General features: G+C 41.4%; 1 protein-coding gene across 2 annotated transcripts in view; it reads right to left on the reverse strand.

The window, feature by feature from the left end:
* Nucleotides 1–970: 970 nt before the first annotated feature.
* Nucleotides 971–23,660, reverse strand: part of relt (RELT TNF receptor) — a 30,451-nt gene continuing 7,761 nt past the window's right edge. The window contains exons 1-11 of one of the 2 annotated variants that reach the window (XM_037775833.1): nt 16,687–16,910; nt 14,625–14,699; nt 14,407–14,499; nt 13,216–13,400; nt 12,898–12,950; nt 12,510–12,761; nt 7,012–7,092; nt 6,503–6,581; nt 3,683–4,066; nt 2,208–2,336; nt 971–1,392 (exon numbers count right to left, since the gene is read on the reverse strand). In XM_037775833.1, the coding sequence (XP_037631761.1) occupies nt 1,389–1,392; nt 2,208–2,336; nt 3,683–4,066; nt 6,503–6,581; nt 7,012–7,092; nt 12,510–12,761; nt 12,898–12,950; nt 13,216–13,400; nt 14,407–14,499; nt 14,625–14,666 (1,302 nt within the window). In that variant the 5' untranslated portion in view covers nt 14,667–14,699; nt 16,687–16,910 and the 3' untranslated portion in view covers nt 971–1,388. Of the gene's footprint in view, nt 1,393–2,207; nt 2,337–3,682; nt 4,067–6,502; nt 6,582–7,011; nt 7,093–12,509; nt 12,762–12,897; nt 12,951–13,215; nt 13,401–14,406; nt 14,500–14,624; nt 14,700–16,686; nt 16,911–23,660 lie in introns of those variants that run through there. The other variant, XM_037775832.1, reaches the window with a different exon arrangement.

The following is a 23,660-nucleotide window of genomic DNA, read 5'->3' on the forward strand; positions in this document are numbered from 1 at the left end:
TCTGCAGCCACTGGTTGGTTTATTTAATTAAACTGTAAAACATAAATATGCTTGTGTGTGTGTGTATTGATGTGGAAGTAGTTCCTTACAGTTATGGAGATTGCCTAACTGGAGTCTGGCTATGTGTACTGCATGTGTGTGTTTACGGTTTAAAAGTTCATGTTTAAAACACTGAAATGTTGCACTCATATTGTGAAAAAAATCATATATATCGTGTTGATTTTAAGCAGAAATTCAGCTCATATGCATGGTGTGACAGAGTTTACTGGTTTTTGATTGATGGACTGCAAATGTCACTTTCACCTCATACACACTGTGTGCTAAAATTATAAAAGCCAAGTCCGTTTGTATATACCCACCCATATTTACATATGTACATTCATTTACATTGTTCTATTCTACAAAAAGTGATGCCTACCCATCTAACGTTTTCACCCCAGGACCCAAATGACAGCCTCTAACTGCCATCGGGAAGCAGTGTTGTAAAAAATATGCTGTGATACAGTACTGGAGGCCCCACACTGAGAACACATTTTGGCCCCTGATCACCTACTTGGACCTAAAGTCTAAGAGCGTAAGAGTTGTGAGTATTATTAATGCTGACTTTTGGTAGGTGTATATCGCTGAGTGAATGTTTCTCAAACTCTCAAAGATTCACTGAACTCAGTGAGTACATTCAACATCTTCAAGGTCTAAAAAACTCAACTCACTTGCAAATGTGAGCAGAAGAAGAGATCACTAAACTTGTAAAAATATTTAAAACAACAAAATTATAATGAAATTTATAACATGTTGTCCTTATAATACTTACTGTAGTGCTACTGTAGTCTTAAATCAAGTGTCTTATGACCCAAAATTACATGGGTTTTTATTTCAGCCAAGCCAGATCTGCTCATACTCTTAGTTCATATAACACTTGATCACTAACAGCTTTTTTCAGTTATGTATTCCACAGTGTTTTGTCCTTTTTTTTACATGGAAGCACAAATTTAGGGGTTAAGAACACATTTTTGTATGATCGAAACGTCTCTTCTTTGTTTTCTCCCTCACATCCTTCCCTCTAGTGTCAGGTGTTGTTATCACAAAGCTCTACTCTCCACTTTCTCTTTGGATTGGGACTATGAAGCAGCTGTGATTTGAGTTGAACTTCTACGATGTAGAAGATCTGATACATCTGTAAAGCACAATATTGTTTTTTCACGTAATAATAAATATTCCTCTCATCGTTTGAATAGAAACAACTTCTTCCAGCACAAGGCGGTGGTTCTGGTGGTTTCTTGGTGTCAGTCGTGTAGAAACACCCTCCCCTACCCTGTCGTCAAGTTGTCAGCGAATGATGAGGTCATCTTCAGCGAGGTAGCGTTATCGTACACCGTCTCTCTGTCTCTTCACCTGAAGGAGAGAGTCAGAATGTCAAGGAGGTATAAACAGGGAGGGAAACCTTTTACTTAATCGTTTTTTTTTTTTAAATTATCATTATTTTTGTTGTTCTTTTTTGTGTTTTATTTTTGTTTGTTTGTTTTTCTGTCGCTATGTACCGTTCTGTTTTTTTCTGGTCTACATAATATGTCGCTGAATATGTTACGCAGTATTCTACCAATGTAATATGAAGGAGGTGGCAGGATGAGGACATGAAGGACAGAATAGAAGAAGGGGTGAAATGGATTTTTCCAGATTTCAAAGATACAACAAATAAATTGCTTTTGAGCCTTTTCAAAGCACACTTATCTCATTATTCCTCATTTGGGCTGATTTTGAAGCATAAATGATTGCCTACTTAAGGGATTTTGTGTATGGGACATAATGAATCCAACAGATAGTTTTTACAACAAGCCGGGACACATGATTATTGTAATAATGCTGATTCGGAGAGTGTTGGCACATGTGCATTAGCAGACAATAGGAAACAGAAGAAACTCATTTCCCGAATCATTTTAGAGACACTCCTCTGATAAACTGATCATGCTGTGTATAATTCCCTTTCCCGGTGAAACAGACCACATAATTCAGTGCTGGCCAGAAGAATGTAAGCTGACATGCTAACGAGCTACCACAGCACGGTAAAATCGTAACAATTAGGAGCATGCAGTGTGGAAGAAATAGAAAGAAATGGGGAAGGAGAGAGGTTATTACAGCGAGTAGTTATAGGTCAGAAGTGAAAAGAGAGGGAGAAGGGGAAGCATGTGACTGTGTGTTGCAGGTTGTACCTATTGATGCCACATGATGAAGAGGAGCAGAAGGGTTTCCCTACAAACAGGGAGTTTCGTTGCTCCTGGGATGATGTTTTGGTTTCCACGGCGACAGGCTTCTGCTCGGGGATTTGAGCAACTTGAAACCTATCAGTCGAGCAAAAGATATGATCACTAATGATTACATTCATGGCAATCGTGGTATTATGACTGACACTAAAACACACATGTTCTTACAAAAGTATGAAACTGTTTGAGTGTGAGTGTCTTTCTACTGTGTTTAATCATCTTTAAATCCAGTAATTCTACTGTAGATCTGAACCTGTTATATTAAAAACCATTTGTACAGTTTACAGATGGCTCGAACCTTTCTATAACTCAACTGAACTAAAGGTAAAATGATTGTGAATGCGTCAGCAGTGGAAGAAGTATTCAGATCCTTCAGTAAAAGTAAGTAGATTAAGTAAAAGCAGCAACACCACAGTTTAAAAGTACGCCATTACAAGTAAAAAAGTCTTGCATTCAAAAGTGAAAGTATAGAAGTGAGATAAGAAAAATGTACATACAGTATGAAAAGTACATCATTAGAGCTGAATTACTGAACTGATATAACCGACTGAATTTGGTCGAGGAGGCTAATTTTAAATAATTTCTATACTTAATACTTTAATCTACAACAATGCATCATATTTGATAAAATTATCATATCTTTTGTATTTAAAATCTTTATCTCCACGGTAACTAATAACTATAGCTCTCAGATAAATGTAGTAAAAAGTACATTTGTCTCTGAAATGTGTGTGGAGTAGCATTGCATGTCCTCATATGTCAGTATGAAACAATATGTTCATATTGCCTTCTTGAGAAGGCAATTCACGCTTTTATTAGCTCGAGACTTGACTATTGTAATGCACTGTATGTTGGTCTCAACCAGTCTTCCCTCGCGCGCCTCCAACTTGTGCAAAATGCTGCTGCTCGCTTTTTAACTAACACTTCCAGACGTGAACACCCCTGTACTTTACTCGCTCCACTGGCTTCCAGTTCGCTTTAGAATCGATTTTAAGCTCTTGATGTTTGTTTTTAAAGCCATTAACGGCCTCGAGATTTTAACTCTCCGCGAGCATGACAGGGCTTTGTGGTCATCGGGTCAACTTTTTTTAGAAGTCCCAAGGTTGAGGCATAAGCTGTCGGGTGATCGTGCTATTGCTGTCGCTGCTCCTAAACTATTGAACAAGTTACCACCTGATATACGCACTGTCACTGACCTAGTACTTTTTAAATCTAAGCTCAAGACTTTTTTATTTATATGGGCTTTTAATACCTAGCGCTGTGACATTTTTCCTGTGCTTTTTATGTACCTTTTTATGATTTTATGATATGTTATGTTGTTATTCCTGTTATTTCTTGATGTTAATGTAAAGCACTCTGGGTACCTTTTGGTTATTGTAAAGGGCTATACAAATAAATGTTGATTGATTGATTGATTGTCTCACCTCCCCACAGACAACACTGTCAGCTCTCCCTCCTTCCTCTCCTTCACTTCGCCCCCGTCCATCTTCTCCTGTACATTATTTGGCACAACAGCTTGCGTATGGTGGGTGTCAACAAACACCCCCCCCAGCAGGGGCCTCTTCTGCTGGTCGTTGGATGAGTTCAGGGAGGGCAGGAGGAAGGTCTGGGGGGCCTTCAGGGGGTCTCTGAAGGAATCCAGGGGAGGTATGAGGATGGGGGGCCACTTCCTCTGGGCACAGCGGGTGCAGCGGTAGCCGTGTTTGGGGGCCAGGCCGGAGAGGCCAGAGATGGTGTGGAGGTGGGACTGATGGGGGCAGAGCCTGGGAAGGGAGCGGAAAGGGGACAGGGGAGACAGCATCGGGAACCTGGGAGGAAGAGCAGAAGAGGATCAGCTACAATTTTATGGAGTATATGAGATTTTTTAGTCTGGGATATTACAGTATGCAACGCTGGACACTACGGCGGCATAAATATCCCACAATGCAATACGGTAGTGACGACAACATTCATAACAGACATTGACTGACAGCTCTGTAACATCATTAGTGCTTAGCTGTAAGTATAAGATTTCATTTTACAAGGCATAATATATATATTTTTTATTAATTCAGACTTTAAGTCTCACAAACCGTCGTTTAGTCAGATGAGGCTGGTACGAGTTACCATGGTTACACGTCTCCAACCGGCAAGGAGGCTCTCAGGAAGTGACGACGTAAATTACTGCTCAGTACGTCCGAAAAAATACATACTACTGTTTAGCCATACAAAAGTATGTTGAACTATAGTAAACCTATAGGGTGTGTAGTACATAGTGCGCAATTTCAGACGAAACCATTGTCTTGAAACTATTTTGTGTTGCTAAGTAACAAAGCTTAATGCAAGGATGACAAGTGAGTCTTTTAAGAATTAGAAAAGCTCCAAAAAATATCCAAACTTTAGCTTCACCTCCGACTTTGTTCAGTGTGAATGTGTAAATAGAAAAATAAACTAAAATTTGAAATCTGAATTTTTATCTCTTAGCAACCAGGCCTCTTTAAATGTTTTTTCTTTTTTTTTTTTTTTTTTTTTTTAAAGTTATTTTTTTGGGGGCATTTTCCATTTTTATGACAGGACAGTGGATAGAGTCTTGAAAGGGGGGAGAGAGAGAGAGTGGATGCGGAAAGGGCCACAGGCCGGATTCGAACCCGGGCCGCCGCGGTCAGGACCAAGCCTTAATACATGGACGCCCGCTCTACCAACTGAGCTAACCCAGGCGCCCCAATGTTTTTTCTATTGTTCTTTTGAATGAATGATGAATGCAACTGTGTGTCCCTGTGTTGTACTAGCTAGTGGGTGACCTGTAGTGACCTCCCACCACACACACATACAGGATCTGAAAGCTTTCCAGATTTCGGTGTGCATATATCGTGTGTGTGTGCCAGAATGTTCTCGAATGTAAAGCTCACATGTTGCAGCAGCAGCAGCACACTACCAGAGGCCCCTGAGACTGCTCACTATTGTAGATTTGGCTTACATACTGGAGGGAAATGGATCCAATTACCATCCATATAACATTGTTAGAGGGCGACTTCTCTGTCTTCTGCTGATAAAGGAAAACCCAGTGGCGCAGACTGTGGTATGAAGCATGCATGTTGCTGGATTTGTTCTGACTACTTGAGCACTTTTTAACGGCCGCAGATTACAACCAAAGTTCCAACCACAACTACACTTGGTCATGTAAATCGTGTGACTTCAAGTTATGTGATAGCCAATGAGCTTAGTGACAGACTGGCTGTTTAAGCCTCATGACTCAAGAGAGACAGCGGTTACAAATGTGTCACACATTCACTTCAGACATGCGGCAGTGAGTCACTGCCAAAGTATTGGCCTGATGCAGAGCTGCAGTGAGGAAGTGAGCCTACATGTATGTCGCTATGAGATTACTTGTTGAAAAAGTACAAAAATAATAAATTTTGGTGGCATTATATTATTTAAATGTGTTACAGATGAAGTGGAGGCACAATATGGAATTATAATCCTGTAAAACACAGCTTGCATTTTTACTTTTAAGGTAAAGAAATAATGTTTGCCATGGGAAAAATTAGAGCTGCAACGACTAATCAATTAGTTGTCAACTATTAATTTAATCGCCAAATATTTCGATGATCAATTAATCGGTTTGAGTCATTTAAAAAAAAAAAAAAAGTCTAAATTCTCTGATTCCAGTTTCTTAAATGTGAATATTTTCTGGTTTCTTTACTCCTCTATGACAGTAAACTGAATATCTTTGAGTTGTGGACCAAACAAGACATTTGAGGACGTCATCTTGGGCTTTGGGAAACACTGATCGACATTTTTCACCGTTTTCTGACATTTTATAGACCAAACAACTAATCCATTCATCGAGAAAATAATTGACAGATTAATCAACAATGAAAATAATCATTAATTGCGGCCCTAGGAAATATATAATGTTTTATATCAAGTGGCTCTACTGGGAGCTTGAGCCAAGTCATAATATTTTCCACTAGATTCACATTAAAACTATGTGCAATTCTAAAGTTGGTTCTGAATCTATAGGTTTATATCATTATTCAGCTTTCACCTCTGAAGAGCAACTTTCTGTAACTTTTGGCAAAGTTGTCTCTCCTTCTGTCTGCCTGAACATCCTGCAATTTTTAATAAAGGCCTCTTGACAGGAGCCTCCTTGCTCTCTCCCAGGCGTCCCTTGCCTCTGTATTCAGCTTGTCTTCGAGCAAGTATATGTTGAAGGTATACTGTATATTGAGGGTATGTGTAAGCGTGAGTGTTTGGTCTCATACTTGATTGACGAGCTTTTATTCATGGACATCTGTTTACTCTCGTACTCCAGCAGCAGTTCCTCCAGTGCAGCAGCATTTTCTGAAACATACAAACACACACACTTTCAGATGAGACTCGATCAACGATATGACTACAGTTACAGTACTGCTGGAGTGTAGTTTTAGACCATATTAGACGTTTATAAATAACATTCATCTTTGTGCTTACTGGCGATTGATTGGAAAAGTTTACTTCCCTGGGAAAAGTTCCAAATACATTGAGATCATTATAGGATTCACAGATATCATTCTAAAGGAAATACTTTTTAATCCCCTTCAAAAACAACCAATGTCTCTTGCTGTGTTTGCATTTCTAACATCAACCATCTAATGTGATAAGGAGCGGGCGGTCTGAGCTTGCAGCAGTGGAGACGTGTCTGTGACGTACTCCGTTCCCCTCTAAAGCCACAAGAGATGAACTGACTCTGACCACCAGCCCGTAAGTGACCTCACTGCGGATCAACACCCACCTTTCTTCTCAGTGATGAGGCGAACCAGAACACTGATGGTGTCTTCATTCAGGTCGTCAGATATGTAGGGGCAATTGTTACCTAAAGCAAGAAAAAAAAACAGAGATTTGTCATTCATTATTTTGTAATACTGTATTTTGCATTTTAGTATATTGTCATATGTAATGACATACAATTCAAATACAAAAATAATGTCGTATGCATATATTAAAAAGTGAATTCATCTAAATATTAGGCTGTCAATCGATTAAAATATCCAATCGCGATTAATCGCATGATTGTCCATAGTTAATCACGATTAATCACAAATTAATCGCACATTTTCCGAAAGACAGAATAGCGGCTGGGTCCGCTGTTGGGCCGTCGGATTTTTAAGAGGTTCATTAAAATTTGCAAGTTGTGTTAATGCGTTAAAGAAATTAGTCGCGTTAAAATGAATTTGCGTTAACGGGTTGTTATCACTTTAACTTTGACAGTACTAATTAATTATATTTTGGAATATATATTTTTGAAGAAAAATGGCATGTATTTCAAACTGCCCAGCCAGATATTCAAATATGAACAATGTATGGTATATGTTCCTCCTGTTACGGCTATTTATTATATGTTAAGATAGAATTCATGCCATCAACAGGTGGCTTTTACAGCTACTTCACTCACTGATAGAGAGACAGAGTTCACACAGTGCATGTCACTGCCGGTGCCCCAGTGCACGATGGGACTGATAAGGATGGATATGGATGACTGAACAGCAAAGAATAGATGTGCCTCCATGGCAACCTCCCCCCCCGACCATCCCATAATAGCACAGCACAGTGAGGCAGCTGAGAGCAGAGGGTTGAGGGCGCAGGGGGGTCCAGAATAGCTCACTCAGCGATCACACTCCATTCAGCACTGTTGAAGCACACAGGGCTCTATGTGTGTGTGTGTACCAGACCCCCAATGCCAGGTACTGTGTGTATCTTTGTGTTAAATGTGATTGTATAGATGCATTTATGTCTATGTGCGTGTCTTTCTTGCATAAGCAGTGCCAGGCTGTTGTTAGGCCATAACAATAGCTGAGTCTCCACAGTGGCTGTTGCTATGCGAGGATAACGGCATCCATTTCACAGTGTGGCACTCATTCTCCTCTATTTACTCCTTCAACAGAGTCAAACCCATGAGTTCAGTGTTTCAGTGTCAGCCACATTAAGTCACCAGTCAGTCACCTTGAGTTTGTTTGTTCAGTTTAACATTTTAGCTTAAAAAAATCAGTTTAAAATGTAGCCGTCTTGTGGAGCTAAAATGGCTTAAACTGTAAACGGCAGCAACTATACTCTATACCTTTCACCCTGCCCTTGTGGCTGAGCAGGTTGAGTAATCACAAAGTTGCAGATTTGACTCCAGCTCACGACATTTCTCACCCTCTCTGTTTCTCCCCTTCAGCTTTCCTTTCACTGCGCTCTCCAATAAAGTCAAACTTTTCTCCGCCTGCACCTCTGCAGAGTCTGGTTTTAGCCCTGCCGAGCTAAGCTTGCTGTAATTCATCCCCATGGGTGTTCCCCCTGAGCGGAGATGATGAGAAAAGTGCTGGAGTAAGAAGTTTAGAGCGGACAGACAGACAGATAGACAGTCAGTCAGCGCACTACAACAAGGATAGTTACATAACAACAAGAGAGAGGAAGAGGGAGAAAGTTTTACCATGCAGCATCCTACTGCCCTCTGACCATCCATATGATCCTGCAGGCTTTCTGTCGTATTTACTAACTTTACTTTGCTTATGCTCCCCTCTCTTGTCCTTTATCTGTCTCGCTCACACTCACACATGCAGACTTATAACTTATCACTGCACCACAACATCATCTGCCCTCAAAGCTGTACAGGAGGAGAGAAGGAGCGGAGCTGAGAGTGATAAGGTGTCCTAAAGTCACCTCAGTTGCCGACGGAAAAAACACTACATCTGTTAAACGTTGACACGGATTTCTTCTTTCTTTTATCTTTACAAAAGGTTGAAATTGTGCCTTCAGATTATTAAAAAAAAAGGGATGAAAAGTCAATTGTTATCTTAATTGTCCTAAATTAAAATCATTACTTTTGAATCAATCAATCATTCAGTCAAACTCACATTGAGACATACAACTTTTCAGGTTAAGGGGTTTCATATAGGGAACCCATGTAGTCAACTTAACCAACATCTTGTCAACCTATTTAACACCGACTGGGGAATAAACTACTGTAAGAAACAACCATCAAAAGCACCAATTAAACCAGAAACAGAAGACAATGATATGAAGTCATTAGGAACAAATTGATTTTCAAAGTCCTGAAAAATTGGTGTTAATAGAATAAAGCACCTGTGAAATATGACAAATAGTAGTCGGTAGGATGAGGGTTAAATTGAAAGCAATTTCTATCATGGAAGCTCTACAAATGACAAAGCAGATCAAAAACTGGGATAGAAGAAGAAGAAAAAAGGAAGACGAACAACACGGAGAGAAACAAGGAGAGGAGAAAGAAAGAAGAGACATAAACCGTGAGGCGAGGACCTGATTGAATTATTGATCTGGCTGGGAAAGGAGAGATGAGTGGATCGTGTCATGTTCATATGAGAAGAGGGAGGGGGTGTTAGAGAGCCAAGAAATCGGATGAATGGAGAGTATAAGGACAGATAAAGAGGACTGCGGCGGGGTGGGGGTTCGGGGAGTTTCTCTTTGGGTGCGGGGACGTCTTAAGTTTCACAACAAAGTGCTCGGAGAGGAAGAGACCAAGGCAACGCTGCAAACAAAAGGCAGAGATCTTTGACAGAAAGACTGTTGCTATGACCTCTGAAGGCCTGGAATCACATCTATATACAGGCTTTGCTTCAAATATATGAGCAGAGACGGCATGTTAACAGATGTAACAATGATACTTGATTACTTTGGTGGTTGTGGCTAAAATGTTTGGGAACAGAAGCTAAAAAAAAGAGCTGAGAGAAGAAGAGTAATATCCTATGGATCTAGAAACCAAGTGGGAAGCAGGTTCAGCAAACCATAAAACAAAACCTAAATAAATGTGAAATATGATGGTTGCATCTGCTTAATTAAACTGTTTAATCCTAATGATGGGATACAGGAAATTATCCAAAGCAGCAGGTGCTGTGTAAACGCAAACAGTTTCTTAACGTGGGATGAGCTGACAGAAAGTCTGATCTGTTGAGGCGGCAGCAGCTGCGCTCTAACGCTCCTGAGGCCTGACACGTTAACGTATGGCTACTTGGCTCTGTCACACAGCTTTCCTCTGAGCCTCGCACCATCAGGTGAGTGAGAGAAAAGCCGGCTTAGCCCTTCAATCTGTTTATGCTCGCACACTAATGACAGTAACTGATACACAGACAATAATAAGGCATGAGTAGTGAGGAAAATAACATTTGAAAGTGTTATGTATTAGTTGTTTAGCTTGATGAGCGCTTTATGTAGCCTCATGCAAGTCAATGGCTGTTTAAAGGAACAGTTTGACATATTGGGAAAATGCGCTTATGTGCTTTATTACAGAGAATTAGATTGATATCACTTTCATTATCTGTCCGTTAAAGGTGCTAAATACGGTATTGGGAGCATTTCTATTGCCTCTCAACATGGCGACGGGGAGCTGAGCGGCTCGCGGCTAACAGTGCTAACACTGCAAATAATGGCAACGGTGCTGACAGAGCTAACAGTGTTTACCTGGGGGTGGAACAGGGGGGTCACGACGGCGTTATCAGCTGTAACCGCCGTATGAGAGCAGTGCAGAGCGGCGGCCGTGACCTAGCCAGTGGGGCATGCTCACATGCCCGAAAAGCATGCACGAAAAGCATGCGCGACCGGCCCGGCTACGTCAACAAAGCACGGAGAAGCTCGGATTACAACACACAGAAGCGACTTCATTCTCTGTTCAGGTAGACATTACTCCTCCATATCTTTACAAAGCAAATAGTTATTTGCAGACTGGCTCTGTCCAATAGTTCAAAAATCCACCTACCAGAACCTCTAAAGCTCAGTAATTAAAATGTTGCATCTTGTTTGTTTAATTTGTACAAAGTCCAAGGTGTAAAAATGCCAATTTAATGTCGAACATGTTAAATAGCAAGCTTTAGAGGTGCTGGTAGGTAATGTGTCTAATCTTTGTGTAAGCTAAGCTAAGCTAACCGGCTGCTGGCTGTAGCTGCATATTTAATGAACAGATATGGAATTATCAATCTTCTAATCTAACTCTCTGCAGGAAAGCAAATACATTATTTGCCATATTTCCCAATATTTCCCAAAAAAACTATTGCTTTATGTCTACTTTTTGCATGAGGCAACCAACAATAGGGAGTTTGTAATGTTTGCTTAACTGAATGAACTCTCTCTGACTCACATTTTGAGTTTGTGCAACCGTGAATGACTCTGAACGCCTCATAGCAGACATAGTTTATCAAAATGTCATATATTCTATGTGGAAATGTACCAGAAACACGTCATTGTGGGTCCTGTCTCCGATCAATGCTACAATAGATGATGCACACCGTGTGATTTTAGGGTTTTACCTGCTATACAAGCCTGAAAAACAGATAGAGCACACCGAGTACAATAGGCACATAAAGGAAATATGAGTGTTCTTCTCACATTGTGTGCACGGCAATGTAGGTCTATACAGAACGTATAGATGGTGTTTGCTTCACCATTAGGATCAAACCAGGTGTTATGACTTGTCACCTCACAAGAACAGAGTTTCATTTAAAGGCTGCACTACTCAGAGTCCTCAAGGACAATACGACTATACACTTTAACAAAGGACAGGGATAAAGAGCGCTCATGTTACTCTGAGACTGTGCAAACCACAGAGAACAGGTGTGGTAACTCAACGCTTGTTTTATTGCTTGATCCCTCTATGTCTCTGTATCTTTCTCTCTCTAAACTCTCTTAATCTTTCATTTATTGATATCAATCTCTCTTTCGGTTAATACCACCCCCCCTCCGTCTGTCGGTCTTTCTTCTTCTGCCCTCACCCACCTCTCTTCACATGTTTACTCAACTCAGTTCCTCTCTGACGTCAGTAGGGCGAGTGAATTGATGGGAATGCTTTTTTCTCCCTTTTCAGATAGGAAAATTACAAGAATAACAGCGTGTGCTTAGAAAAACACAGGACGCATGACATGTAATGACCCCTACAAGGTCATGGTTCAAAGAGATTAAAAATAAAAGAAGCCTCCCATGTAGGCTTGCGTGCAGTCACATCACAGAGATACATGGACTGTGGCTGCACACAAAGACACTGCCTTTTGGGCTTGGCTTGGATTCGCCCCAACTCCTGACAACACTTAACCACATCCTGTGCATGCGTGTGTGTGCTAATTCGGCATTTTTATGGGCGAACGTGACTACAACCTGAACATAAATGCTAGTTTCAGGAAACACGCTCTCTGCCACTGCCTTCATTTTCTCTCTTTTCTAACTTTTTCTTCTATCCTTTCATTTTCTGTCTTTTTTTTGCAATTCCTGTCACTTCATCTCTCTCACCTTCTTTCTGCGGTGTGGCAGTTTCTTCATCCCCTCCCTCCTTGTCAGTGCAGCGGTATCCCTTCTTCTTCAGGACGTTGCAGATGAGGATACCCAACAGGCCCATCACGCAGAAGACGGGCACCAAAGCAAACACAGCGTACTCTGCCGTCTTCTCCTCGGCGCTGCGTACCACTGTGCCGTTGACCGACCCTCCTGCGCCGCTGGATGGACCTTTACCCACTGTGCGCACCGCTCTGACATGCAAAGATGCTGAGACAAGAAGAAGAGGTAGAGAAAATAATGTAAGAGCATGGGCTTATCTCCATAAAGAACAAATGCTTATAGTGAATTGAATGATGGATGAGCAGCATATGAAGTTAAAAACACACGGGAGGATCCTGCTTACGTTTCACGCACGCACTTTGGGTGGAAACTTCCGCCGTAGCAGTGGACTGAAATCTGCAAATGGAAAAAAGAAGAGTAAAGAACATAATTAGAGAGATGGACAGAGATAGAGAGAAAAGAATCAACAGTTTTTATGCCATATGTTGCTTGATGTTGCCTGCCCATTGTGGTAAATGACGTAGTTCTTGTTTTCTCGACACAGAGAAAATCACAGGATTTTTTATTTAGAATAAATAAAAGTTTATAAGGCGCAAGTTCGAGCAAAGTACTTTGAATGTCAAGCTGACAGTGAGTTAACCAGCAGACAGGTAGGCCTTACCCAGCCAGACAGTCCCCACAGACAGCATCTGAGGTCGCAGTGCCAGGGGTTGCAACCTTACGGCCGACGGTCTTGCATGAGGCATGTGGGCGGCAAAGCTCAGAGTCGAATGCGTCTGAAAAGTTTCCAGTCGGGCACAACTGACATTGCACTTCCTCTGTTGGACTCTGGATCTGCCCACAAGCCTGGTAAGAAAGAAAACACTTCTAAACTCGAGCAAAATAAGCACAAAATGAAGCATCCCTCTGGTTAGAGTCACCACATAAACAGATATTTAAATGATGAATGGTAGTTTTGTTGTGTCAGTAACAGCATGTGATTTACTAACTACTAACTAAATACAACCGTCGTATGAGAGCAGCGCAGAGCTGCGGCCGTGAGCTAGCCAATGGGCACGCTCGCATGCACTAAAAGCACCGGCAACCCGACTAGGCCTACTCTGCCTCTGATTGGCTTACCATGATCGTCTTACAGAGGCAGAGTAGGGCGGGCCATGCCTTCGCTATAGCAGGATTCGTAATTTAGCGGCCTCGCTATGTCAACAAAGCACAGCGAAGCTCGGATTACAACACTCACAGAGGGAGAGTGATTTCATTCTCTGCTCAGGTAGACATTACTCCTCTATATCTTTACATAGACAATAGTTGTTTGCTGCTATATTAATGCTCTGGATATCGAATTTAGCACCTGATTTATGTAAACAAATAACTTGGTTTATGTTGACCCTAAATAGAAATTATAAAGCAATCTCTTACCAGATGCTTTATACTGTATATACTGTAGGTAGGTGGTGGGAATAAACTTGTCCACAGTGAATTACAGCAAATATGCACGTATAGCAATTAATTGGGTTACTGCAAATAAAAAGTCCTACATGCATTTAACATTTTGCTGTAGCTGACCATGTCATACTGTAAGTCATTTGAACTCTCTGACCTCTAAGCTCTACATTATACAGAGTAAGGAGAACCTTGCTGACACAAGTGCATTTAAAACATGTAGAAAAGGCGTACAATTAGGGAGCATGGGGTGAAAGTTTGTAGTCTCTAAGAGGACAAAAGATACTTAGAAAGGACAGTAAATCACTTGATAGCAGCATATATTGTAACAGCAGAGATAGATTGTACTAAAAATGTCCTTCAAAGTGAGTTGAGTTGTTATCAATCATTTTATTTCAGTTTGTAGTCTCACCTTGGAGGGCTCCTGGCCAGCGGGGCATTGCAGACACACACACCCTTCCCCCCACCGACACTGCACTGCTGCAGTCCCACCACAGCCAAACACCTGGAACACACACACACACAAGCTCATGAGTCAGAGGTTTGCAGTAAAATGGAGTGCCCACACTTACTAAATCATGATGTACAGGCCACCTGGTCTATAAGTCACACACATATGCACATATTTACCGTGAGAAGGACGAGAGCTGAGCAGCAAAGGTGGTTCCTCATCTTCTTCAATGTATTCTTCTATGTTCATATGATCTAAAGGAGAGAGGAGACAGATACAGGTCAGAAAAGGGTTAAACCCATTTTAAAACATAGTCACGTAGGTCACAAGGTTCACATAAATATGGGCTTTAAAGGGCACAATAAAAAACAACCTCAGTCAAACACAACTGGGCTCTCTTTGCAAACGCAATTTATTGACCTTTTAAGTGCCGGGAAGTGTTTTCTAGTCACATACGATGACATATAACAACATGACATATCACGTCGTATATGTCACTCAACACACACAGTACATGAGCATGCACGCTCGCACAAAACCGCACACGCTCACATGGCGGAAAACACCTGAGTCACTTTTTGCGACTCATCCAGAGTGCAGTGACTGGAGTTACAGGGAGGTAAGGAGCAGTTGTAAATGCTGTAAATAACATTTAACGTGAATCAGGTTCTTTTTATGGAGAGGAGTGAATGAATCTGTGGCTATTTTTGGGGCAGTAGCACTCGCGTACACGTTTAAAGCCATTATTCATGCTGCAACATATTCATTTGCCAACACATGCTGACTTTCTCAACGCTTGATGAGTATTTCCGGAAATTTAAGTGAGTTAAATCAAAATCTTTTTATGGATTAATGTCATCAAAACTAAGTGATATCATTATAGAGATGACAAACACATGAGGATGATTGTACTATCCTAAGAAACACTGGAAAATAAAGCTATTTTGCCGTGTTTTTTAGGATACTGGAGATACATGAAAGGAAAAACTCTTCTTTAAGTCTGCATTGATGGGTTATGTGTTTAGATAGATTGTGTTACAGCATAACAATAGTGTCATATCTAAAGTTAGCAATTTGCAGTCTGAAAATATTTGACGGCAGCTTATTTAAAATAGCATAACTCCCTACAGTGCACACACATACATAAATATCCATATGTACACAGAACAAGTGGTCAGCGAGGCATTTATTGCTGCCCTTTACTGATGCTTCTATATAACTTCATGGACTTAAATGAAATCCAATCCGAGGTCACTTATCAATGACAAATTCCCAGGTCCATTTATAGCATCCCGACACTTATACTGGCTCACCTTCACATTTGAGTTTTCACTGCTTAATGTAACATGCTGAAATCATGTTGTGTCAACGTGATATTTTGTTACATTAAAAAGGCAGCAGAGCAGTCAACAGGGTTTAAGGTTCAATTACTGTGACAGAAAACGTGCTGAAGTGTTGCTGAATAATAATTCCTACAAGCTGTTCTGAATCTTAACCTACAGTAAACCTAAAATAGTCTGACTCGCTCCAATGATTACAGGTCTAATGTGAGTGTGACCCCCAAGAATAAATTAGAGAAATAAATGCATTTCCAAGACTGATGATCCAGAATCCTATAAAAAAATCATGTTATATCAACTTGTCAAACTGCTATGATGTAAAAATAATCTGCTGCAATCATTTCTTCCGCTGTGTGCCCTACAACATCCTATAAGTAAAGCCACTGACAAGATAAAACAGTTTGTTGCATGTAATTCTTTGCATGAAATTGGCTAAATACTGTGCTCCCATTGGTGGCCAGCCACAGTCTCAGTCCGTCAGGTTATTTGTGGTGGATATTTTACTTTCAAAATTACAGACATGACAGACTCACACAACATAAAATTCATTCTTAGCACTTGTCACACTGCACGACTTCGGTCGTCGTGAATATGATTATATCAGATGTGCCAAAGACGTTTTTTTCTTTTTTCTATGTAAGAGGAGAAAATGTAGCTGACAGACTGGTTGAACCCAAACAGGCTCGTAAAACAGTCACTGACCAAAGCGAAAACATAAAAGGCATTTGGAATATGCAAAAATAAAAAAAGATGAGAAGAAGAACGGAAGAAAAGATGAGAAAGTAGAGCAGAGAGGAGAAGGAAAAAAAAGATGGAGAAAGACTATAGGCTAAGATAGAGATAGAGAAATTGAGATCAAGACAAATGGAGAGAGAGGAGAAAGACAGAGCAGCATACTTACCCCAGACTTGCAGTTGATTGGCACAGTTGCCTTGGCAACTCAGCGAGGATGCTGCTACAAACGCTGAGTCAGGACCAAACTAACTTTCTTACAGCTGTCTAAGAACAATACGAACACTTGATAAAAGTCCTATTTGGTGCTACTTGGACAAGTAACAAAAAAAAAAGACTACTGGACTTCACAACTACAAAAATTAGGATTAAAAATCTGAAATTATATAAAGTTTAGAGTCTAAGAGACTAAAATGCAACTCGAGAAGTCAGTAAAGTGAAACAAAACTCTCAAAAGTCTGGTGTAGCTGAATGGAGAATTCAATGTACCTGCTTGTGTCTTATACTGTCACTCTGACCACAGACACACCCCTGTCGTCCTTAGGACATGCCCCTTCTATCACAGCTAAAACTGTATGTGTGTGTGTTTTGTTGCATGTGTGCGTGAAGGGTGAGGCCACTTTAATGCACCTCTTCACCTTCGACCACGCAGCAAAACATAATGTTTTAAACATTAGTTAGCAGGCAAATCAACAGTTCTGCACTCAAACCCATTCATTCCCTTTCTGTGTGTGGTCAGCACATGAAGACACACGAAGGCCCTGGTGTCTATGTGCCTTGTGTAAGTGTGTGGTGATATGCCTTAACATCATGTTTTAGATATTACATGTGCATTCATTTATACTTGTTCATGCACCCACACACACACACACATCTGGAATACCATAATATCCAGCCAGCACCAAGCTGTGCCTTACACAAACAAGAAAATAAAAAAAATTAACGAGTTTATGATTTTGGTCCGGCAAGGCCCTCCTGCCAATGACAGGCTGCTGAAGCGTAATTTCAGGGAGGAAGAGTAAGATAAAGCGAGGACGGAAAAACCACTAGTTTGAAAAAACAACACAGGGCTGAAGGGCCAAAGGAGCTGTAGAGGACGAGGGAGAGGGAGGGATGGAAAGAGGAGAAAGTGGCAGGGAGTGCTAAATTGCTAAAACATCATCCTGATAGCGTGATATATATATAGAAGCATTTATTAAAATGCCATTACAGACCAGAGCAAGAGGCTAATTACAAGTCATACACGCGCACATATGCACTTATACACACACGCTAACAAACACAAGCACAAATGATCAATAAAACGACAATGATAGAGGGAGAAAAACAAAAATGGGACCTACAATTAAGTACCTCTGTTTTTGGAAAGTGTCAAGTAACAAATTGGACGCAGTTCGAGGGGATGAAGAATGCTGGTTGTCCACAGAGAACCTCTCTTGACCTCCAGGAAGTGCAGCGACTGAAACGACTGTACTTAAATTCCAGCAGAGCAAGGGGAAACTGATTTATCGTGTGATGAATGCATGTAATCCGAAAGTCATTATCTCATTATGTAACATTACAATGTCTTTCCTGACTGGATTCCGATCAATGCAAAGATGTTTGGTTAAGTAGAAATCATTCTGGGAATGTGGACCAGCAGAGTTTGCCAACCATTTCCCCTGCTCGCTATCCACAGGTAAAAAGCAGTAATATATTGTATGCAACAGCGACACATGCAGAGAGAAAACGTGCTGAAGTACAAAATACACATGAAAGCACGTTCAAGAAGGATGTTCAAAACGTGCCGGTTGAGCTCCCTGACCACCGTCCTCAGAAGTCAGCCGTTCACAGCCAGCGTCGTCTGCGTGTGATGCTTTTGCATTTGAATCCAGTTTGAGGTTTTTACCCACAAACCAACTACAGAAGTGATCGCCACGCGTAGAGCTTCCACTGGACCTTCATGGCACATGACCACCCCTGTGTCCACGCGTGGCCTTGTCAAACACCAATCCTTCTCTTCCTTCAGTCAGTTCTGCTGGGACCAACAGCAGTGCAGAATTCTCCATCATCTTTTAAAGGAATAGTTCAACATTTTGGGAACTACACTTTTTCTTGAGATGAGAGGATTGATACCAACTAGATTCATTCTGTCCAAAGGTAACGAAATCCACCTGCCAGCACCTCTAAAGCTCAAAAAATAGCCCCGCATAATCCCCCATTAAATCACCAAAAACTTCAGCGTTAGTAAACTCGCTTTAGAGGTGCTGGTAAGGAAATTTTATTACCTTTGGACAGAGCCAGGCTTGCTGTTTCCCTCTGTTTGCAGTCTTTCTGTTAAGCTAAGCTAATGGGCTATAACTTCATATTTAACGGACAGACATGAGAGTGGCATCGATCTTTTCAGTCAACTCTCAACAAGAAAGTGAGCACGTGTATTTCCAAAACGTCAAATTGTTGACTCCTTATTCATCCGCTTACAATCTCCTCCAATCACCATTGCTTATAACTATGTAACAGCATCTCTTACTTTCACTTCAACATTGCCCTTTCTCGAGATGAAATGAAAAGAGAAAACAGTGGAGAAGAGGAGGGTCTTTAGGGCAGGATTGGAAGATTGGAAAAGACTCAGAGTCTCTAATGTCTTAGGAAAGCGAGTTCCAAAGGCTGGAAAAGGCTCTGTCCCCGGAGCTGCAAAGGTTGGACTTGGGGGTTGATAGAAGGCAGGCTGAGGTGGATCTGATGAACCTAGATGGTTGGCAGGGGGGGAGGAGATCAGCGAGGTATGGGGGGGCTAGTTGGTGAAAGGCTTTGTAGGTGAGAACCAGGATTTTAAAGTTGATCCGGTGGGAGATGGGGAGGCAGTGGAGATCTTTTAAGGACTGGGGTGATGTGGTGCCAGGATTTGATGTGTGTTAGAGGTCTAGCGGATGCGTTCTGGACCAGTTGGAGTCTATTGATGGAGCTAGCACTGATGCCGTAGAGGAGTGAATTGCAGTAATCAAGACGGGAGGAAATGAAGGCGTGGATCAATGTTTCAGCAGCAGGGCGTACGAGAGAGGGCTTAGCAGTATTGCGAAGGTGATAAAACATCTTTCAGCACTAAGATGCACTACACAATGAAAAGAATGATTTAGTCTGAGACTTTACTTAATCCCTGTCAAGGAAACTGCTTGCTGTAACTTTGAACTCTCATATTTTTCTTCAACGTGCTCTATCCACGTTTCATTTTTTCATAACCCGGCTTGCTTCACGCCTTTGTTGGCCATGTGCTTTGGTTTGGAGGCAGATGGAAGTGTGGGTATAGAAGGAGTAGAGCGAGACAGAAAGAAAGATAGACAAAGAAAGGAAGAGAAACAGAGGTAGAGAAGACAGTTGCGTAGGAAGAGTCGGATATAGCAGGATATTAACACCTCTCAGAATATCCCAACAAATGAGCCGAAAGACACCAACACCCCCGATTCCTTCGTCATTTTATGTGAAAACAACAAAACAGGAGAATAAATTCAAAAACACCTCAAAGGAAAGGGAGAAAAGCGTGACGACTTTTCCAAAACTGTAAAACAGTAATTAGCCCAAAGCCTTGGTGCTGTTGTTTGACACATTCAAATAACAAGTCGCGACAACATCAGATGACCAGTCACGTATTCTGTTTTGTTCACGGGGACCTAAAAATAGCAATAATAAAGAAGTAATGGCGGAGGCATGACAAAAACACGGACATTATTTCTATGCTGTGGTGGTTTTTGGGGCGAGGACCGGAGCTAATGTGTTGGAGAGCTTTTTCTGGCTCCTTGATGTCATGCAACAGCTGAGCTGAGAAATCCTACTGGATGAAGCTGTGAAGGAAGGAAGGAACCACAAAAGAGGAAACACAAGAATGAGTGGAACTCCTCGCCTTTCAGTGTGAGGTGACCGAGCGGCAGGAGGGATCAAGGCTAAAGCGGGGTCAACCTGCCACGTTATTGGATTCCAAACAATGAGCCATGTTTGTCGAGTACACGTGATTCTTCTACGACATCTGCAATGACTCTGCAATGATTTTATTTTCAACGCCATGATGAATCTTAGTCTACAGGCACAAAAATACATGTCAGTCATCGGCCATATTTAAAGCTACACCTTTGCTGAGTCAGCACCTTTTTTGATTGCACCGCAAGTAAGGCTATTCCAGGTACGCAGTGTTCTTTCTTAGTCTTTCTTATGGTATTTTGTCATCATACAATATTTGACAGTAGATTTGGGGCCGTCGGTGAGCGTCTGTCGGCCTAGTTTTTGTGGTGTGTCCCGCACCGTCGGCTCTAGTCCGCCCGTTTTGGAGGCTTTTCGGCCGATTCAGCGTGTTGAATGGGCGGCAGAGCGCATTGGTGAGAGAAATCACTGTTATTGACTGTTCAGCTTAAACGAATCAGCGAACAGAAACGGGTAGTGAGGAAATCAAGCCAACGAGTAAGGTCAAGGAGTCAAGAGGGCACACACAGAAGGCTCTTCTCATTTTTCATCTTCATCTCATCTGATCATTCCAATACAGGGATATTTTTACAGTGACATGGCCATCTGGAATGAAGCTAAGTGGTGAGCGAGAGTGGTGTGAAAATGGTCGGTCAACCCTGCTTTGTTTCACGTACATATCATAACAATGGCTTGTATATCCGCAGTCCTCTGTCTTCCGGTTCCGGTTTGTACGTGCTAACTGGCCATCGGCTGTAGTCTTTGCAATGTGTTCAAATGCAACTTGTTGCCAAGACAAAGGGGATGTGAGGCGACGCAACAGTCGGCCTTCATCGCCGCTAGTTCTTTGATCCTTAGTCCTTGGTGTGTCTGGGCCTTTAGATACAACAAAAGCCTCAGACTTAAAGCAAACACATTGCTGTTACTATCAAGGAGTTTATTGCCATGTGAATTAAAATGCCACCTGTGCATTTTCATATGAGGAAAACCTTAAAATGATATTCCCAACTGGTGGGTTACAGTCAACAAGTGGACGGGGGTCGTGTGAACGTGTGGGTCAACTTTGTAAAAATAATTATTTTGAAGCACTGTCTCCCTGCAGAGTGAGTAGCGTATGTATACTAGTACAGTAGCAAACAAAACAATATGACCAAACATGCAAAATATGAACTTTGGTTTTGCTTACTTGATCTAAAATAATATGACAGCCCAGCTTAATACAGCTTTACTTTACTTTATTCTTTTCAGCAACTGGTTTATTGCCATGTTCTTGTTATTATTAACCCTTATAGTATACCATGCTGTAAAATAACAGTGTTATGTTGCATGAATTAGTTCTGATTGTAGTTACAATCCTTTTAATTTCATTGGGTTTTAAGCAATTGCTCTTTCATGTTGCAGTCTCACACCTAATTTTATTGGGGTTTTCAGTCACAATTTCACTTAGCTTTAGTCTCTTTTTAAAGACTCTTCTGAACAATAAGTGCACTAAGTCAACCAAGATGTATTATGTGAATACAGTGTTATAAACAGAGTGGATATTCAGCTTATATAATCTGACCTTGTCAATCCCTGCAAGTTTACACTGAGCTCAACGCAGCAGAGATTGTGATTCACAGGTAAAAAGCAGTAATCTTATGCAACAGCGACAACATGCAGTGAAAACGTGCTTGAAATGTAAAATGCGTGTGAAAACATGTTCTAAAAGGATGTTCAAAACGTGCTGGCTGAGCTCCCTGACCGCCGTCCTCACAAGTCAACCGTTCACAGCCAGCCGATCCAAGCCAGCATCGTCTGCGTGTGATGCTTTTGCATTTGAATCCAGTTTGTCTGAGGTTCTCCCCACAAACCAACTACAGAAGTGACCACCACATGTGGTGCTTCCACTGGACCTACATGGCACATGACCACCCCTGTGTCCACGCGCGGCCTTGTCAAACATCCATCCTCCTCTTCCAGCTGAGACCAACAGAAGTTCAGAAATCTCCATCATCTTTTAAAGGAATAGTTCTACATTTTGGGAAGCGGCAAGATTCGTTCTGTCCAAAGGTAACAAAATCAATACCTCAGTGTTAATAAACTTGCTTTAGAGGTGCTGGTAGGCAGATTTTATTACCTTCAGACAGAGCCAGGCTAGCTGTTTCCCCCTGCTTCCAGTCTTTATGCTAAGCTAAGCTAAACAGCTGCTGGCTGCAACTTGTAAGTGACAATAATCATCTCCTAAAGCTTTATTTTGACCAGGTCAAGCCTGACTGTAGACCAGAAGTAGACACTATTGGCTTGCTGTGTCCTGGAAATATTCCACTGGTATGAACAATGATGACGGTGCACAGAATCATCACCTATTTTCTAACCAACTACTGAGTTGAAACATCTTTGTCATTTGCTCTGTAGGTGTGGTGATGCATCATCAGACAAGAACTGAGAAGTTCAAAGGATTATTTTCTCCTCTGCAGGTTGAGAAATCCTCTTTTGTTTTAGGGCTCATAACCCTTTAAAAATCTATTGGATTATCTCAGAAATGCATCATCACCAAACTGAAAACAGGGTTGTTTCCTTAATCCCTGAAGAGATCTAACCTCACGGCCAAGACATTATAGATTTGATAGGATTTTGTGCAGAATAATGAGATGTATCCTTGCTTTAGACTTGATTAAAATAGAGTAATGCTCATGTTGATGGATACTGTTGTAGTTTGATAAAAAAAAGAACACTAAATGCTTCTTTGGTGCTTCAAAAAATGGCTGATGAAACCCTTTTGAAAGCTCTTCAAAAGACGTGGATTTCCCTCTCCGTTGTGAAATAGAAAGGCTTGACAAAAGAAAAGTCAACCACCAAGTTCCCATGCCGATAATGGCTACCTATTAAGCCCACTAGGTCACGTAGCGTGTCCAGCGTTGGGGAACACCTCTTTATCTAACGACCCATGGAGTGAAATACAATAGAAAAGAACTGAGCCGGCAAAAAAAAGGTTTAAGGTAATTACACTCCATTATCCATCAGACATTTCGTGGACTGAGAGATAATGTGCACGTGTACGACAACGACGTGATCGGGACAACCATACCCTCTGTTTGACTTAATGGAGGTGCCCATTATCGGCAAATGAAAGGCTGATTTACGCCAACACTTTCGACGTTAGTGCTCAGACAATGTCTCATTATGGGGAGCGTGTCTGATAACTGGGCTGGTGTCGCCTCTCCACATATGTCT

Source organism: Sebastes umbrosus, chromosome 7, assembly GCF_015220745.1.
Source record: "Sebastes umbrosus isolate fSebUmb1 chromosome 7, fSebUmb1.pri, whole genome shotgun sequence".
Lineage (NCBI taxonomy): Eukaryota > Metazoa > Chordata > Actinopteri > Perciformes > Sebastidae > Sebastes > Sebastes umbrosus.